Genomic DNA, 20,435 nt, shown 5'->3' on the forward strand with positions numbered 1-20,435 from the left:
AAATTTCAGGCAAGCAGAGAGCTAGGATGTTTGTAAACTCATTTTAGAATTTCAAATAGTAGCTATTGCTTACCGCTTATCTGTGAGCACCTGCAGCAGGAGTTTACAGCCTGATAGGGACTTTAACAAATCCCCATGTGGCATTTGCTATGTATCAGACACAGTCTAGCAGCTTCACTGACATTGATTTAGGAAACTTACAACAATGCTATGAAGTAGATACCGTTAGTGTCATACTTATTTCAGTTAGGGAAACTGAGGCACGGTGTGGTCAGGCCAGGATTCTAACCATAGCAATCTGGCTCTTGGCCACTATGCTGTGCTGCCTCTGAGATCACAAAACCTTCCCTGGGAGGGGCCTCCCTGCTTGGCACTGCTCTTTGACCTCCTTCTGTCCCCTTATCTCATCACAGCCCCTCCATTTGCTGGGAAGATCTCTTCCTATAAGAGAGATCTTTGTGGGTTTGCAAGTAGCACCTCATCCTTTCCTCTCTGCTGTAGCTACTGCTGTTTTTTGTCCTCACTTTACCCAGCTGCTGAGAAATCACACAGCTACCAGAATCCTTAAAGAGTTCAGGAGGAATTTAAAATAATGCTTCCTGAGAAAACATTGGTTTCTCCCGTATCTGCTGTGTGCATCGTGCTGCAGTAGAAATAGCACTGCCTCTGGCCCTGCTTCTTACAGGCAGCTGACCTTGTGCAAGCCACTTTTCCTCACTAACTCCCAGTTTCCTTCACTGTAAAATGAGGATCATGTTTTCCTACACTTCAGAGGGTTGTTGTGAGGACCAAATGAGAAGTGTGGGAGCCAACTGCTGTGTGCTGTGCAGGTGCCCACCACGGGCTTCCTGATCAGCCCTCCAGGCTGCCCCCTCTGTAAAGAGCAGGTGTCCACACAGGTCTGGAAATGGCCCTAAAGGTGGTACCTGACCTAGGATAAACTACTAATCTTTACCTCCCTCCCCTGCATACCTGCCAGGTGCTCTGCTGGAAACATTCCCTTTCAAGGACCACTGAGCACGTTCCTCCCATGGCTCCAGGTCCATGAAACCTCAGACCACCACGTATGTTTGCCCCTTTTATAGGAGTGCATGTCTACCTACCACCCACTGCTGTCTGCCCCCGCCCCAACTTTGGGTCCCTCAGTTCTGTTTTCATGGTTGGGAGAGCTTAGATTGAATACTAATTGAATGATCTAGAAGATACCATGACAGTTTCTCAAAGTTACCAATCCAAACCTCCTTAGAATTGCTGTACCTCTTGGCTGTTTGACTCTGAGATTATCCAGGAAGAGGTGACCTATCAGGATGTGCAGGGGCTCCTTGGCCGTAGCATTGGGTAAAGGGAGGAAGTTGCACTAGACCCATCCTGTTCCCAGAAGATCCCAGAGACCAGAGGAGCCACCTCTGGATTGGGGGTTGGTGAAGGGTGGAGCTCTGGGTCTCCTACCCCTGTTTCAATCTAGACAGCTCTATTTTATGTATTTTACAGATTGGCACCCAGGTGGGAAATTTTCTTTTAAGAATATGTTCCAGGGTTAAAAGAGATTTGAAAACCATTGGACTAGACAATCTCTGAAGTTCTTTTGATTAAAGTTCTATAATCCTCAAAAGTACAACAGAGGGTAGGGTCATTTTTTTAAAATGAATTTGATTTTGAGAATTTGCTTTGGAAATGAGGAATTTGTAGACCTGCTGGCACAAAGTCGAGGTTAGCAATCACTGTCTCTTTCCCCTACCTCTGCTCTTTGCTTGGAATAGTCCCAGTGAAGAATAGATTTTATCACCTAGCAAGTGGTCAAATCCTGTGAAGGCTTCAGTCTGTCCTGTAAACTAAACATTCCTAGGAAGCAGCTTTTCCCGGAGGTCCTTATCTGGCAGGGAGCCTGCTAGAAAGTGATTGTTGAAATGTGGAAATGGTTTGAACAGGGAGGCTGGAATTGCAGTCCCTCGAGTTTACTCTTTGTCTGTAGGCTTTAACTGATAAATGACAGTTTTAGCCATAGACTGAGGTGTTAGGTAATTTTGTTTATGTGGTGGAAAGTCATGAAGCACAAAGAAGCTATTAGTAAAGCCTGGGTGACTTGAGTTTCATTTAACAAAATAGCCAAACAGATGTTCTTTCAAGGTTCAGTGTTCTCAAACACAGACCCACCACTCACTCCAACTAGCCCGAGCATTTTCACAGGAAAGCTGATTTCCTTTTGAACTAATTTAAGTAGTTGCAATGCTTTTTTTGAGACAGACATTGGTACAAGAATAACACTTAAAATGTAGACTTTTTAATGCAACACCTTCCTTACAGTCCCTTATTTTATGGGCCGAAAATTCGTTGTCATTTTGCATTCATTTCCTGTAATTCTGTGATTGGGATCTAGCTTTCCTGTGGTTGTCCCATTGTTTCCCCTCTTGTCACTGTTTCCCAGCATCTAGGCCACTGTCTAGCAGATGATAGTGACTCAACAAATACTTATTAAGTGAATGGATTATTACAGTTGTTTTCTATTCCACATACTTTCCCATGTGCAACATCGTCATAGATGCAACTTGTTAAAAGATGAGCAAGAAATTTCAATGAAAATCATTCTTATCCCCGTCATATGTTCTTATTAGATGTTGTCTTCCAAGTCAAAAGCCAAAAGCCACGACCATTTGTTAACATATTCTAGGTTTTCAGGGTGTGCTACTAGGCACTGAGCAAACGGAAAACAACACGACTTCCAGACCTACCTTTCATTAGGTTGTGTATTTTTTTCCAGGTGGAGCCCTTGTCAGGTTTTTCAGCCAGTTTTCCAGTTTCTTAGCAGATTATCCAGTGGTACTTTTCTTTAGAAGTACAATGCAGTCAGTTCAGTTATAATATTTAATGCCATATAATACAAATATGGATATTTTAAATCTATAATCATCTCAGATGATTAAAATGGCTCTTAACACAGACACCCATGATGCATCTTATCTCTGATGTTTTCCCAGTCTGTAAGGAATGGACCCCAGGAACGTGAGACTGAATGGTGTGTCTGGCTTGGATTGCACTGATAAAATAAATGGCCATGCAGGCTTTGAAAATGAATGACGCTTCCTTCTGTCAGAGCCACCCTTCTCCATTCATGTGTGTTATATGTCAGCTTCCTTGCTGAATTTCATTCTAAATGTGCCTCACAATTGCATCAGCAGTTTTAAGTAAATAATAGAAATCAGTTTGAATCACTAAGAACACCTCTCACCATCCACATTCCAGTTCATTAAAATAATATCTAAAGCACAAGGTTTTTTTCCAAAGTTAATGGACGTCATTGCTCTATTTGTGGAGTCCTCACTCTTGCCATTGGTACAGTCAGCACACATGTAACATAGCCCAAAGATCTGAGGGAATTTTCTGTTATGACTTATCAGATATATACATTTAATTACACACATTAAAGTATAGGGGCTAGAATGGGAGGAATAAGAGTTTAAAAAGGCTCTCATTGGCTGTCCTCCAGCTGAGGTCCTGCCTACAAAGAAAAATGTGCTATGTGCTCACTCAGATTCCAGGACCACACAATTCCCAGCCCCAAAGCCCTCGAGCCCACTTCCAGGGCTTGTTCAAGCCTTTTCCCCAGGGCTGCTCTCCCAGGCACAGATGACGCTGTCAATGCACACATTTCTAGGCACAAGGCGAGACCTCGAGGCCACACTAGTCATGGGAGACCCTTCACAGAAGTGGAAGAGAGGGGAGTGGACAATGGCCCAGGATGGCCATGCTTTCCCCAGGCCAGCATGTTTCAGTGGGAGTTTGAGGAGTTAAAACCTAGCCCATTAGGTCATGTGAAAGCTTAGATGTCAAGGCAGGAGGCTAAGACCATATTCTAACAGTTTGTTAACTTGATTTATCACGGTTAAATATTTAGAAAGATGGCATTTGTCTTCATCTGTGCTCTTACTGCAGGCTCCCAGATGTTCTGCACAGACTTGTATCATGTCCACCGTGGCACCCATTAGTGAACTTGAACTTGTGGATTCTTCATTTGTCTCTGCTTCGCATAGTGTAAACACCTCCTCCCCATAGGGTAGGGGAAGTTTCTGTTTGCAAATGGGTAGGTTTTGTTCAATTTGGTGCTTAAACATAAGCCAACTACTTCATCTCATGCTCAGTCAAAGGAAGAGCGGTTTATTTATTTATTTCAACCTGTAGGAGGGTGTTGGGCTAGGGGGGTTGGTTGTTTGGTGTGCTGGATGTACTGGGGGTAATTTTAGGGGTGATTTGGGGAAATCTTCAAGTGGAATTTTCAGTAGCATAACTTTCTATTAACCCAGGGAGAAGCAGTCCCACCTAGTCAATCCAACTACCTCCGGCCATGTGACATACAGTGATCTAGCCCAGGGAAGAGAGGAGATTTAGATTTTCTACTGCCTTTTCAGTAACAAATTCTATTTTAACATTCCTCATTATCAGTAAAGTCTTCCTCATGTACTTGTTATCCATATCATCATACTAGAACTATTTTTATTTTTTGAAACTTAATACAAATGGATGCTGGCTTGTTATTAACACACATTCAGTAGTAGATCTCCCTTTGTCCCAGAGCTGACTCTGCCGCCCCCAACTCCACCCCAATGTTTCTAGTCTGGGTAAGTCCTGTTCTGTTCATATGTTCCCACAGGGCTTCTTTTTAAAATTGTTTAAGCCTTCTATACTGTCTCCAAATATTCCACATCCCTTTTGAGACTAAACATAATGTGGATACATCACACTGAGAACAATTGCCTCATAAATTCCACCTGGGGTTCTTGTTAAAATGCAGAATCTGGTTCAGTAGGCCTGGGATGAGACCAGAGATGCTGTTTTTCTAACAAGCCTTTAGATGATGACAGCGCTGCTGGTCCTGGTCACACAGCAAGGTGCTGTAAGATTTTATCCTGGAAAAAAACAGCAATTTCTGTCTCACTCCTTCCCACCCTAAACCATCTCCCTAGAGGTGATCATTTTTTGAGCTGTAAATATCATGCTAATATCATACTGATATTTCTTGATTTTTTTTTCTTGTATGCACTTAACTCCTGAATTATTTCTATAAAAGATTAAGCTATGGCTCTCTTATACCAGCTCTCCATTTCCCCCATCTTCACAATATTATCATATAACATATTTTGGTTAGTTAATATATTCAATGTTTACATTACTATGATTATATAAAAATTGTTAACAGCTGAGCCATGTAACATAATATGATTGTATTTCCATTCTTGTATTATTTTTTAGTTTTCCCTGGAATTATTAGTTTCTTCAATTTTTTTTATTTGATCAATTTATTTTATGTACCTGTTTCTAATGTAGCTCCAAATGTTCCTTCAGAACTTGAAAGCTCCTTAAAATACAGCCCAACAGGTCAATCTGAATTTCTGTCTTTTTCTTTCTTCTTGGCAACATCCCTCTGAGAGCCCTCCATCTCTTGCTCCAATCTGGGCTGATTGTCCTCTGATCCTGTTGCACAATCATTTTTTGTTTTTTGTTTTTTTTTTCTCAACTTCCTCTCAATATCATACTAGGGAGTGCATCTTTTACTTTATGAGACATTGAGAAATTATTGTCCAAAGTGATGGTATCAACTCCCATCAGAATGTATAAGATAAATTGACACATTGTAACTGACTGCACTTCAATTAAAAAAATAGAAATGTGTAAGAGTTACCATTGGGTTATGCCTTTGATATTTCCTCTACGCCATTTTCTTTGTTCTTTTTCTGGAAGTTCTGTTAGTTTATTGTTGGAGTTTGTTTATTCTTTGTTATCTTTTCTATCCTATCTTTTATTTCTTTGTTTGTTTGTTTGTTTTACTTTCTGGGACATTTTCTCCACCCTACTTTCAGTTCTTCTACTTTTTTTTTTTTGGCCTATTTCTCTGATTATATTTTTAATTGTTCATTATTATTTTCTGAATGTTCCTTTTGATAGTATACTAGTCTTACACTAATGTAATATATTTGTGACATCTGTAAGGATATAACATCTGAAAACTCTTTTAAACATCTATAAGAACTTTTTAATGAACAAATATATATATATAATATATATAATACACAAATATACAAAACTATATAGAGAAATACAATGAACCTTCATTTATACATTACCTAACTTCAATAATAATTAATATTTTGCCTATCTTATTTAATTTATTTTCCCCAAAACACATTTTTTTCTGGAATACTTAAATTCCAGGTAGTATAGCATCTTCCTCATTGATATTTTGGGTAGGTGCTCATCTAGAAGATAAGAATTTTTTATCATTCTATCATTTTTTTAATAAAGTAATATAATTTATTTGTCAGAAATCTAAATTTTTTGGGAATATGTTTATACATAGTAATATAATTCCAATACTGAATCTTCCAATACATAAACATGGTATGTCCAGCATTTACTTAGATGTTGTTTAATTTTTCTCAGTAATGTTTTGTAGTGAAGTGTAGAGGACTATATATAGAAGATAAAAATTTTTTAAAACCTAACCCAATACCCTTACCACAAAAAACAAAAATAACAATTTCTTGAAATCTTTCCTTAATAAAACTTCATTACTTTTTCAAATTTCTCCACTGTATCAAAAAGATCTTTTTACAGTTGGTTTGTGCAAATCAATATCCAAGCCATTACATTGGTTGGTTGGCTCCTTTCCCATGCCATTTATTTGTTGGTCTGATATATAAACCTGAGCCTGACATATGTTTTTTTAGTATAGTTTTTTTATTCTTCATTTGCTGCTCACATTATCTTTTTTTTTTTTTTTGAGTTCTTCATTGTTGATTTTTATATCTATACTTCATGTCAAGTGTTGGATGACCATTAGCTTACTGTTCTGGAGAAAGCACTCAAAAAATTGGAAATTCTTTGTGCATGGTGGGGATTTAGACTTAAGGATGATTATTAGGACCTGGCTGTCTTATTGGGGTACCCCAAAGCAGTATCGGTAAGTTGTCTCCCTTGGTCTGGTCTTGCTCCCAGGTATCTTTCCTGGAGATCTCAAGCAGAGAAAGGGGCATGGGCTTCCCTAGATTTTACAGGATCTTCCAGCGCAGTGCCTCACCCTTCCCTCAGCTTGGCCTTGGATGAAAAATGCAGAGAGCCCTCTGGTTCCTCTGATTCATCCTCTCCGGAGAGTAAACGTCTTGTCTTCTGCCAGGGTCGGGGAAGACAGGGGACTTCATTGCATGGGCAGGGCTTGTAACTGCTTCTCCCATTCACCTCACACACTCCAGCCTCAGGGGGCTCAAGGCTTCCAACCCCTGGCTCTGAGACCCACTGCTTCTAATTGCCACTCTCACCCCCGACCCCCTGACCTCTCACTCAGAGACCTAGATTACCATTTTACTATATTGGAAAGCAAATAAAACTCTGGCTGTTACTTTACCGAAGTATCTTGGAAGGAGATGAGGAAAGTACATGTATTCCACTCACCGAGTTTAACCAGAAGGAAATCTTGCTGTCTTTTTAAACAAATCCATTATGACACTGACTTGTTTCTGTTATAGCTACACACATAAGGCTTGCTTTTATTAATAGTTGGTAAGTCAAAAAGACTAACTTCCAAAATTAAAAATAAAGAACTATTTGTCTGAATTTCAACTGAAGAAAATATGCTGGAATTGAAGAAGCCAAAAATTATACTGTTTTGGAGTCTTAAAATCATTCTGTTTGTGGAAATGAAGATTTCTCAAATTCTGTGTACACACTAAATAACTTTTTAAATAGTAAGAGGGAATGTCCTGTATTACAAAATGTTTGAGGGTATTTAAGAATTTGTTAATTTTTATAAAAGCAGGCCTAATAATATATAGGTACTCTGCATTTGTAAGATAACAATTTATTTTTTCCCCCTTAGGGCTGTCACATGGTGACTGAAGAGCTTCATTCCATAACCTTTGAGACACAGATCTGCCTCTATGGCCTGACCATAGATTTGGAGGTAAGTTTTTCTACGAATATCAACTATTTACTAATAACATTTTCAGGAACTGGTCAGCATTTGAAGATGAAAGCTCACTCTTCTAGGTTTTAGCATTCCTTATTCCTTATTTTTCTTTTAATTTAGAAAATCAACATGTCAAATATTCACTAGTTAGTCAACATATGTTATTCTGCTTAAATATAAATGATAAAAATCTCATAGTCATTATGAATGCAATACATATTGAATAATTTGTTGCCCAGACTGTATGTATGTTTGTTTGTTTTCTGGGATTCCCTGAGCCATGGGTATTTGTTGGAAATCCTAGAGGGAAATGAGTATATTTGAACCATGTCACATATGATATATTTTCAAAAATTTAACTTGTACATAAAAAAATCCCTCAGAAGAAAGTCTTTTCTAGTGTAATGAGCAACGACCAATGATAGGAACATCACCAGTACCTTGTTTTAATCCCTTTATAATAGTCACCATTGAACTCAAAGAAGGTATAAAGAAACTGGGGATTAAGTGGAACATGACTGACCATGAGTTCCTTGAAGGCAGGACATCACACCTTGTTTACCCCTCCATTACCGGGGCCTAGCCCAATGTCCGGTACACAGTAGACACTCTATGTTTGTTGATTAAATGAATGAATGAGTGCATGAATGAACAAACACGGTTTCACCCACCTGAATATGGTCCTATTTGTGGGATACATCATTTTAGAGTTCTGCCTTTTATCTTAATGAATGTAAACATGTTCATAAAATTTTCTATAGATTCCTTCCTTGTCTATTTTCCCCAAATGTCTGCTTCCACGAGCTATTAAGTTCCTCAACTGGGCATTTCACTGTCTGTAAGCAATCTAACCTCTATTAATGGGAAAGAATTACTATAAGGTGTTAAGTTTCCCAGACTAGTCTTCACTAAACTAGTGAAGCCTGTCTATTCCATAAGGTGGAAAACTTCAGCCCCAACAGTACGAAGTTGAGAGCTCCAACAACAGATGGGGCAGCCCTGTCTCCCATTGTGCTTTGTATTCCAAAATCGCTCTCCGTCTTCTACAGTTAATACTCCCATGTCTGGAACTGTCATTAATTAGATGTTAGATCATAATTTGAATATATTAATCCATTCCAGAGATAAACTTAAAATTAGATTCTTTAATGTAATTTATTAAGAGAAAAGTTGCTAAGTCAATACCAGCTTTAATTAGTTGCATTCTAGGCAGTATGTGATATAAGAAAGTATAAATAGCTACAGAGTCAGGGAAGACATTGGGGAAGCTAACTCACCGAGCAGTCTGATAGGATTCTTGTTTTTATAACTTCCTTCATCCCTGTACCTTGATTCATATATTCTCCGAAGGTTCCAGTGCCTTCACAAGTCATTTTAGTGTCCAGGGCAGTGTAGACACCAGGATTGGAGGAGTGGGGTTGGCTTGAGATGGCCTTTAGGGGAGAGGATCAAGTGTGAAGTCATGTACTGTGTGACTACCTGTAATAATTATGCTTTTTTTTTTTAAACAGACCAGCTCGTTACCTGTGGTGATGATTTCCAATGTCAGTCAGTTACCTAATGCTTGGGCATCCATTATTTGGTACAATGTGTCAACCAACGATTCCCAGGTAGTCTCTGTTCCTGTTTCTCCTTCTTTAATTCCAATTGATTTGTTTTATTGTCAACAAAACCAATCTGCATCAAAAGATACATAGATATATACCTGTCTTTGTGGGGTTTTTTTATTCCAGAACTCTAGTATATTCAGTTGTATGAGTCCTCCCTCATGTCATATTTAAAGTAATGTGTTCTGATGTACTTGGACTATGAGAGGCTAGCAATAGTGACAGATAAGTACTTGTTACTTCTGAGGGTCTGGTCAGCTCCCACCTATGTGCATCACAGAGAGTTCCAGGGCCATCCTGTGGCTCTGTTAGCTGAGCTCTGGGGAGACTCGGCTCCAGAATTTGATGTCTGACTGCGGTGTTTACCTCCTCACCTACTTCTGGCCACAACTTCTCCACACAGGCTCTTCCACACAGGTGGAGAATTGGTTTCCAAATAAGTGACTAGAATATTCATCCTTCTTGCCTAATGACACTCTGTACAAATTTTTGAGTTGATTATAGATTTAATCCATTCAAGCTGTTTTTATGTAATCCACTCTGGCCTAAAATTGGGTTTTAGTGCCATCTGGTGGTTATTTAAGATACGGATCAAAAATTGGCCTCCAGTTTCAAAGCAAGCCAAGAATAGAAGCTCTTCTTAAAAGACCACCAAGGAAAGGCGGGGCACAAAAGATGAGTAGCATTTCCCCTGTTCCCTCTTGCAAAACCCCAGTGTATTTTCCTGGAAACCACCAAGGTCTAGAGAAAATAGGTCAGCTGTAAACAATAACAATTCTTGATTTCAGAGCAATTTTTCCCTCCAAAGAGAAGAATTCTTTTGTCTTAGGTCCTAGCAATAGGAACAGTCACAATGAGTCAGCTCCAAGCGTTCTTTCCCTTTTATTGAGTGTGCCTAACAAGGAAACAACATGGAAGGTAACTCAGCCCTATTCCTTCTCATCCTCTGGTGCCCGGGCATCTGAGGCAGATTAACTGCAGACAGAAAGACTGCCTGTGCCTTGCCTCCTCTCAGCCTGCAGTGAGAACAGGACTCACTAGAAAGGTTACATGGTCTTTAAAACCAAGAATAGCCCACATTTCTGAGATTTAATGTCATTCCCCATCAGGAGCTATACACGTTTGGAGCTTTTCATCCAACTCCAGGATGTAGGAGGGAAGATGGAATACTTCTCTGTCCTCCAGCCTCAGAGTGCAGTGCTGCCGCCCTTAGCTTTCTTCAGCAGCCTTCTTCTACAAGAAAGCCATCAAAGTTGTCACACCAACCATCTCAGATTCTGCTCTAGCCTTGGTTGAGAAACCTGGAGATGTATTTCATAGACAGCTCCTAACACATAAATGCACAGCCTACTTACAGGGTTCAGTATAACAACTAACTCTGGCTTCTCTTCTTAATTCTATTCTGCTTCCAAACCTAAGCTCCTAGACCTTTATTCTATGCTTTGAGGTCATTTATGCAGATGCAATCCTCAGGTTCAAGGAATACTATCTTTCTAGAGATTCTTTTTGTCTGTTCCTCCCCCTCCTTATCTCCCTTTCCTTGCTAGATGCTGTGTCCTCTTTTATTCTCATCTTTGGAAATTTCTTGAATTGATCCCTTTTCTTGCTGCCCAGCTTAGTTCATGTTCACCAGAGACTTTCTCCCCAGTTTTCTATTCTTCCCCCTTTCTCAAGTCTTCCCCCTTCCCCTCTTAAGATATCTTTCTTGGTTTTCACACTTTACGCTTCCCAGTAATCTGAGGCAGTCTTCTGTTTCACCACTGTTGACCTAGTTTCTGGTACAAACCATCTTATTTGCAGTTGATCACACAGAAGATCCTCTCATTTAGAGCAAAATAAGAAAAGATTCCTGTACTATCAGCAAAACCAGATTTTCAGGTTAATTATGAATTCATATTGTAGGATCTCCTTCCTTCCTTAACCTGGGACTTAACTGTTTTTGTGCTTTGGGATGCTTTGTCTGTTCAAGGTATAATTTGTACCAACCCATGATAAACCAATTGAATAACATATATAGGTTTTGTTTAAGATTAATATTATCTCAGAAGGGGGTATCTGTCTAACTGTTGGACAGTGTTAAGTACTTGCATGAGTTGACTGATAGTCCATAGTCCAGGGAAAGTTAAAGAGCTGCCCAATGAGTCATTCAAGGATAAGACAGGGCCATATGTTACATTAGACTCAAAGAACAGGGAGCTCTTTAGGAAAAGACAAAATCGGTCTTAATTACAAAGCACAACAGAGATGAGACAATATTCTATATTGTTAACTTAAGTTGGCCTAAAGAGTTTCAGTCAGGAATCCTGTATATTGAACTACAGTGTGTTCAGTGTGATTAACAAATACAATCATCACTACAACTCTTTCAGAACTTGGTTTTCTTTAATAACCCTCCATCTGCCACTTTGAGTCAACTCCTAGAAGTGATGAGCTGGCAGTTTTCATCATATGTCGGCCGTGGTCTTAACTCTGATCAACTCAGCATGCTGGCCGAGAAGCTTACAGGTGAGAACTGGTAGATGTGAAGGACTTGTCCCACTTTCAGTACTCAAGTGTTTTAAAGACCGACGGTGATGTTACTGCAGTTAATAATAATAATGACTGTTACAATTTATTGTGTTCCTGTTATATTGCTATGCACAGGGCTAAATGCTATATCATCTTTCTCACAAAAGTACTTTAAGGCAGAATAATAAGGATAACTCATTATTCTATCCATTTTATAAATGAGTCTTCTTAAATTCAGAGGTTAAGGGACTTGCCACGGCTGCAGGGCTAGTACAAGCAGGGCCAAGATGCAGGCCAGGCCTGTCCAGCTCTGAAGCCCCTTCCTTTCTATTCCACACTCCAGCCTCCAAGGTGTTCTTATGCCATTTCCACTGAATGTACTGTGAAGCCGTAATGGTGCCTTGATCTTTCATATTAACAGCACAATGGTTATTAGCCATCCGGAAAATAGCTGATCCCAGGGCCAGGAAATTTAACAGAAATTTAAAACCACCCAGCTAATACTTAATTCTTTATAGCAAGAGAATTTCAGTTTTGATTGATGCTTCCAAAGTTTGCAAAGTCGAAACATGGGTACTCCGTGTAGTGACTACATTGTAAGCTTTTACTGAAAGATTTTTAAAACGTATGTGTATTTTAACAAGTCTACGGTAAACACATTTAGCACCAAAAAGAGAGTTAAAATTGGATCTGTATACATTTCTAGGTAAGGTAGGGCCAAAGAGGCATTTGAGCGGCAGCAGTGAAATCGTCTGTGACTTGGTTTAGTTTGACTTAACAAGTGATGCTGGGTTGCCTCTTGTACCAACTCTCTGACCAATAGGTGTCTAAATAAATCAAGGCTTTGGGGAAGATTACAAAAATCACTTAATGTAAATACCCCTTTCCATCCTTATTTAAATCATAAAGCGCAACAGTAGGCATTCAATAAATATTAATGAGTGAATAAAGCTTCTAAATATGTAGTGCAGATGCAGCCCTAGCCTTTCAGATCTTCATCAAATTATTCTTATACTGTCCTTAAATTTTAGACAGAAACTCTTCTTTCATTGCCCTGAATCAGAACAGTCAGTGGTTCCTCATTGCCAAATGGATTTCATCTAGTTCATTCATTTTGTGATAATCTTCAAGACTCCTGGCAATCTGGCCTCTACAAATTTACTTTATAATGTTTATTTACCAACATTAGGCTGCTCTTACTGTCTCCTATATAAGCCGTGCTCATGTCCACTGTGCCCCATCCTACATTATTCTTGCTACTGGAGTGGCCTCTTCCTTCTCCTCTGGCAATTTATATCCTATATTCACGAAGGCCTGGTTCTAGACACCCATCCATTTCTTAAGGCTATCTTTAGCTCCTCCATTGAAAAGAATTCTTTCCTAGATAATAAGTTTCATGATCTCTTGTATTTTTATTGTTCTTAGCATGAAGAACACTGTAAACCCACAGCTTAGGAAATGCTTGAAAGGGGCAGGGTGGGAGGGATCTAAATTTCTAAATTAAATCCAAATTGAAGAGTCTAATTTGTTCTATTGTTTAATGAAATTGTTTAATAAAAATCTCATTCTTCTCTTTCATTTTAGTCCAGTCTAGCTACAGTGATGGTCATCTCACCTGGGCCAAGTTCTGCAAGGTACACACAGGGGGAGGGTAGTGTCAATTAACCTTTTTTTTTCTCCAGTGCTCCTTTTTAAGCCCCAACATCATAGCCTGGGTTTTGAGGGTTTCCAAGATAAGATTATTTTTTTAGAAGATTCTAAAGTGTTATCTCATTTAAAGGAAATGTTTTATTTTTTAAAGGAACTTGAATTATTATATGAACATTACTATTAAAATAATCATTATCCTAACATGTTTGTTTATCCCAATAGGAACACCTACCTGGTAAATCATTTACCTTCTGGACGTGGCTTGAAGCAATATTAGATCTAATTAAGAAACACATTCTTCCCCTTTGGATTGATGGGTGAGTTATAGACTATTTGTTCCATACGATCATTAGGTTCTTATTTTTATGCTGTTGGTTTTTTTCCCCCTTTTCTTTTCCTCTTTTCTTTTTAAGCAAATTTAGTGTCATAGCATGGAAAATAGCTATAGTTTCTTACATTCTTCATAGAGTATTGATATTTAATCTGTATAAGAATAATTCAGGCACTGTTGACTTTTTTTTTTTTTTTTTTTGGTGGTGGGGAGGTGATTAGGTTTATTTATTTATTTTTTAATGGAGGTACTGGGGATTGAACCCAGAACCTCATGCGTTTTAAGCATGTGCTCTACCACTGAGCTTTACCCTCCCCCGCCATTGACTTTTGATTATACTCAAAACAAATTTAGGTCTGTTCTTTGTGAATGGATTAAAGGCAAGTGCAATAAATTTTAGTCTTTGATCAGATAAAACTATGCCTTGTTCTGTTTTTAGGTATGTCATGGGCTTTGTCAGCAAAGAGAAGGAACGACTCTTGCTAAAGGATAAAATGCCTGGAACCTTTTTGTTACGATTCAGTGAAAGTCATCTTGGAGGAATAACTTTCACCTGGGTGGACCATTCTGAAAATGGTACATGGTCACTATTTCTTCATGTGAAACTAGTATTGAGTTTGGGTTATTCGTATTTCCCTTCTCAGAAGCATGTGGCGTGTTGTTCTGTTTTGCATGTGTGCAGCGGATTTGAATATTAGTTGTCACAGCTGTCCCAGAAAAGGGTAGCCTCTGAATTTCTCACAGCCTACGTGGGTGTCCTCTATCATGTGGCCATCTGTACTGTCCACGCTGCAGAGAAGGGCTGGCATTGTTTTATAACCAGTGACATGAGGATAATGTGGGCAGGAAGAATGGCCACAGGGCATGCCTGCGGGAACCTGAATATTCCCTCCCTTTGGGTTTTTCCAGGAGAAGTGAGATTTCACTCTGTAGAACCCTACAACAAAGGCCGGTTGTCTGCTCTGCCCTTCGCTGACATCCTTCGAGACTATAAGGTCATTATGGCTGAAAACATTCCTGAAAACCCTCTGAAGTACCTCTATCCTGACATTCCCAAAGACAAAGCCTTCGGTAAACACTACAGCTCCCAGCCATGCGAAGGTTAGGTTCTTTCCATTCCCTTTTTTTTTCCTTAAGATTTTGGAAAATGGCCTCAGACTGGAGGAAAGTAAATGAAGTTTCTCTTTTTTTAATGTTGACTTTAATCACTAAAAGATCTAAGGGGTATGTGGAGGAGGTCAAAGCCTTAGAAATGAGGTGATGTGTCAGCAGTTCCTGAAAAGGAACCCGGGGCGGCCCAGCTAGCAGAGCAGTCAGTCATGAGTAGCTGTGGCCGGATGTCGCTATGGCCACGGGAGACTCAGCACCCGCAGAGTTTCGTTTTTCTCCCTTCTAAAGTAGGGATGGTTCTGACTGCACGTTCTGCCCGGGGGGAGAAGAAAAGAAAGAGGAGGTAATGATTAGAAAGCTGTTAAAAGTTAGGCAAGGCTATTTTTGCAAAAGAAGCTCAGGGCTTATAAGCTTTCTATTTTTTGCCTACTGTAGTAGACTCAGAACTCAGAGTACTGTTCACTTGCCATGGAGGGGGCAAGGGGGGTCTGTGCTCCACCCCCCACCCCCCACCTCCCAGCCCATCGAGAACAAGTCTTGACATGATTGCCTTTCCTGGTTGTATCCTAAGGGCCTGAAATAATACCTGGCCAAAACAGGCATTTGGTAAATATTTGTTGAATAACATGAAAAGAACACTCATGAAATTAGCTGTACAATTGTAATTTAAGTTCACTATTCTGTTTCTTTAAATGAAAATATTATACAACCCAATACAATGTTCACCTGTAGCAATTAAATATATGAGCACCATCTTGTGGGACACCCCGCCATTGTCACTCACAGGTGGCGGCTTGCTGCCACCCCACTTCATCCCCCTCTGAAACAAACAAAAGAAAACAACAACCATGACCACAACAAAAACCTGTGGCTTTTAAGTGTCTCTACAATCTGATCAAATGAAATAACAAATGCCAGTGCAACAGGTAACAGTTGAAAAATTACAGTTGGTCCAAATTATAGTTGGATCAAGCACAAGTTCACCGCAGTATGCCAGAGAAATTTCGGGATGGTTCCAAGATGAAGTTTGCACATTACTGTCACTACAGTGCAGTAGCACTTTTAGCAACACTGAAATGTCTGCGTTGCAGAAATTTGTGTAATTATAAGATTATGATCAGTGTCAGTTTTAATGAAAAGGATTGAGTTATTACAAATCTCCAACCCATGAATAGACTGGTCCTTATAATTAAACTTAAATGCAACATAGAAGACAAGTAGTGTAGTTGATTCCCAATTTTTCTCACATATTTTAGAGCATTAACATGTAATGTCAGAGTAGGTCTGCCAAGAGATTTGTTTTTCTCTTCTTGCACATTTTAGGCTCATCTGAAATACTGTGTCATCAATTCAACTAAAAAATTTTGTGAATCACTTAACAATTGTACTCCCTCTCTTCTTTTTAGCATTACTTTTATTTTTCTAGACTTTTTTCTAGTTTTATCAATAATAATAATAATAATAATAATAATAATAATAATAATAATAATAACATTTTTCCCCAATTTTGTGCCTTTCTTTTCCAGTTTCAAGACCAACAGAAAGGGGAGACAAAGGTTATGTTCCTTCTGTTTTTATCCCCATCTCAACAATGTAAGTAATCTTAGTCACATGTAAAATAATGATTATTGAACTTATCCAAAAAAAAAAAAAAGCTGGAAGTTTAAGGGTAGATCAGGGTACATATAACTGAGAATAAAGCATTTTAATGCTCAATGTCAACACATAAAGCTAGTCTTCAGGACGCCCCACAGTCTATCACATGAGAGTTATAAAGTTGCCCTTTTGTATGCCATGTATTCCATAGCAGGCTGGATGATCTGACTTCAAATGATGAATTAGACATCTTAGTGTCACAGACAGATGAAGTCCTAGAACGGAGTTCTGTTGTGAAGTGGAAAATTTCCCCCTCTACCCCCTCAAGTTCTTGTGGCTGGACTAATAATAACATTGACACAGGATGAACTGACAGAATAAAAGAAACAAATTTCAATTTGTGCGCACAGAAGTCTCATGGAAATGGGACTGAAGAAGTGGCCAAAGCAGGCAGCTTTTATACTTTTTAGGTGAAGAAAAAACCCAGTAAATTTGTGAGGCATTGACAGAACACTGTGGGCTTTGGGTGCTTTAGTGAAGAATCTAAACAGAGTTTGGGCTTGGGGTAGTGAGTTAAAGAAGTAACAAGGGTCACTTACACAGGCTTCTCAGCCCCAAATGAGTCCCCTGTCTCTGGCGATGAGAGTGTCCTTCCACCTCCAGATGCAGGGAGGGTACCTTTCCCAGGAGAGATGGATTTCTTGCTTTCAGGGAGGCAGAGAGGGGGGTCAAAGTGTCCCTCCTGCATCCATTCTTTCTTAAGTAACTTAATTTAATTCAAAATAATCAATATGGTATTGAGGCACGTTTTGGGGTAGCCTGCTTGAGTCCCAACATTTCCTAACACAGTAAGTCACCACAAGCTTATTATTTCTAATCCTTTTCAATATCTACCCTGTTATCTCTTTAAGCCGAAGTGATTCAACTGAGCCACATTCTCCATCAGACCTTCTTCCCATGTCACCAAGTGTCTATGCAGTGCTGAGAGAAAACCTGAGTCCCACAACCATTGAAACTGCCGTACGTTCCCTTTCTTTCCATTGCTGTCAAGGGCATTTCTAATGAGTCAAAGGCGGTGAAGAGCTGCCTGGGCAGTGAGAAAACACACTGGTTGGAACAAATCCATGAGCACAGCACAAGGGGTATCTGCGTGTTGCTGACATTATGGGCACTGAAAGCAGACACCTACGCTGACTTGAACTGCTCTGTTTTTCCATCAAAAGTCAACAAAGGGCAAAATACTCCTGTGCCCCACCCCCACTCAAGCACACTTTGTCCCTACTTCCACCATCAGCCCCACCCATCCCCACTACTCTCCCCACTTGAGCGAATAACATTTATCGGTCAATATTTACAAATCTAGCTTCATATTTATTTTAGCAGTTCAAGTACCATAAATTCCAATTTTTCTTGATTGTTACTTGCCTTGTTAGTCCTGTCCTGGGAACTTCTTCAAGCGGTATATGAACAACAACCAATTAGCAGCATAATAATACTGTTCTGAGAACTGAGTCATAATCTTAGATGTGATGATGTGCTGTAGGATGCATTCTATTTATTTTAGTCCCCAATACTGTCAAGCAGTTCAAAACCCCAATTACATGTGGACCAACATACATCAGAATAACGGAATCTTGGAGGGACCCTGAGCCCCAAGAGATTTGTGTCTGGCTATGAATCAAGTGGTTTTTAGTCTTCTCTTGAAGATTTCCAGGGATGGAACCACTTATTTCAATGTTAGCTGTCCTTAAATCATTTTGTTATAAAAGAACTTCTGCTACATTTTACACCTATTTTATCATTATATTTTTGTGGGATGAAAAAGCCTTCTTAAAATAGTTTTCATCTATTTAATAGGTGCCTTTTATTTTAGACTGATCAACCTCAGTTAGTTTTGAGAGAACTGTACTTAGCAGTTAACCGGTAGGAAGATTATGAAATGTGTATTTAGTAGACCAGAGGATGTTTACTCAAGAAATGGTGACACCTGCAAAAAATAGTTTGCTCAAAGGTCATTTTCATTTTCAATTTTAGATGAAATCTCCCTATTCTGCCGAATGAAAGGATAAAACTCTTGACACTCAAAAGAAGGAAGCAAATGAAAAAGCTTAAAGACTGTTCTTGGCCAACAATCACATCTTATTTCTTCAGCTTTGTATATACCGTTTTCCAGGAATTGGTTTAAGTCTGAAGCTTTCCTCTCACTGGCATGACACCACCAAAGGAGAGTGTAGTGACTGAAATGCTAAAAACCAAAGCTTCGGATAAACTTGCGAGATAAAACACTTCAAGAAACCAGTGTTAATATAATATTAACAAAAGACTCACTTGTTTCATTTCTGGTTTTGTTTCTTCTCTGTCGCTTACGATTTTGGCTCTAGAAGGTTTGAGTGTTAAGATTTCACAATAGGTAAACAATAACAGAATCACACCTACAATACTCAAAAGCCAGCAGCAAGGCCTGATGAAAAAAGCCAAATAAGCTGATGTCCTGAGTTGTAGCAGGTCAGAGTCATCACACTAGATACACGATGGAAGTAATGATGGGGCATTAACAGTAGCAATTCACATAGTGTCCTGGGGCCAATTAGGTAACCTCTTGGTTGCCATGTCAACACTGTCCCAACTTCAGGGGTCACAGCTGCTGGTACCACTTCCAAGGATACCTCTCCTGTTAGGGAGACAAATCCAGAGTCATTCCTGGTGGTATCTCAGGCAAACCACACTGAAAGCAGATGCGTGGGTAAAAATCTCATGAATTGAGGCCTGTGAGGAGAATAACAGCCCTGACTTTGGGTGAGTGACTTAAGCCCTGGGTGGTATGTGCTTCATCTCTAGAAGAGGCTGGGCTGGGTGGGCTATGGTCCCTACAAGCTCTGAGAGTCTCTGGTCCCATGAATCCAACTTGAGCATGCAGAAAGGAGTTTGGGATGGGAAGTTCCATCCGCTCAGTTTTCTCTGATGATGCAGGAGGGGAGGTTTTTAACTGGATGGTAATGCATGTATACGAACTGCAGGTTTGTTTTGATCCTTGTCTTGCTTGGACTGGATGCTTAGTGGTGCCATTGCCCAGCTCCTGCCCTTAGTAGTAGTGTGGGATCCCCACTGCCCAGGCCCTGGGGACCTCTCCATGTCGCCAGGCCCTAGAGCAGCTGCAGAGCCAGGGGAGGAAGTCACGATACCGAGGCATCTCCCATGACCAGACACAATAAGTCCTGAGGCTGGTGTCCAAGGTGAGTCCTGACCACAGAGTCAGAGATGATAGTCCCCTTAGAGGGTTCCTTCCTCTCTAACTTCTTCCACCATCTCCCATCACCCAGGCAGGCCAAACAAGGAGAAACTAATGTTTGATGGAAATGATTTGAAAGAAAAAATAAAGTTTTTAATATAACCTGCCTTCTCCCTTAGAGAGATTCCATTCTCTCCAGCTCACCCTTTATACCCACCTACCATGTGCCTGACTGGATTCTAGATTGTTCCTATGGGACATATTCTGCAGTTGCCCCAAGGCCAATTCCTTTCCTCCTTTGCAAGCTCCTGACAGTGCTCTCTGGGTATAGGTGTCTGTCTGAGGTAGGACCACGGGCTAACTCAAGGTACGTTCCTTCAGTCTCTACTTCCCTCCACAAGCCCAGTTTTCTGAAATTCACATGTATCAGTGGGCAGCAGAAGTAAAGGA

The 20,435-nt window shown here is 39.8% G+C and overlaps 1 protein-coding gene and 1 non-coding gene across 4 annotated transcripts in view; one reads left to right on the forward strand and one right to left on the reverse strand.

Moving 5' to 3' along the window:
- Positions 1-19,079, forward strand: part of STAT4 (signal transducer and activator of transcription 4) — an 82,464-nt gene extending 63,385 nt beyond the window's left edge. For 2 of the 3 annotated variants that reach the window (XM_032480155.1, XM_032480154.1), the window contains exons 15-24: positions 7,865-7,948; positions 9,466-9,564; positions 11,931-12,066; positions 13,654-13,703; positions 13,942-14,036; positions 14,490-14,626; positions 14,960-15,151; positions 16,687-16,753; positions 17,668-17,776; positions 18,791-19,079. In XM_032480155.1, the coding sequence (XP_032336046.1) occupies positions 7,865-7,948; positions 9,466-9,564; positions 11,931-12,066; positions 13,654-13,703; positions 13,942-14,036; positions 14,490-14,626; positions 14,960-15,151; positions 16,687-16,753; positions 17,668-17,776; positions 18,791-18,817 (996 nt within the window). In that variant the 3' untranslated portion in view covers positions 18,818-19,079. The remainder of the gene's footprint in view (positions 1-7,864; positions 7,949-9,465; positions 9,565-11,930; positions 12,067-13,653; positions 13,704-13,941; positions 14,037-14,489; positions 14,627-14,959; positions 15,152-16,686; positions 16,754-17,667; positions 17,777-18,790) is intronic. The other variant, XM_032480156.1, reaches the window with a different exon arrangement.
- Positions 14,293-14,364, reverse strand: TRNAF-AAA. The gene has a single exon. It is a non-coding gene; the product is annotated as a tRNA-Phe (tRNA).
- Positions 19,080-20,435: the final 1,356 nt, after the last annotated feature.

Source organism: Camelus ferus, chromosome 5 (genome assembly GCF_009834535.1).
Source record: "Camelus ferus isolate YT-003-E chromosome 5, BCGSAC_Cfer_1.0, whole genome shotgun sequence".
Lineage (NCBI taxonomy): Eukaryota > Metazoa > Chordata > Mammalia > Artiodactyla > Camelidae > Camelus > Camelus ferus.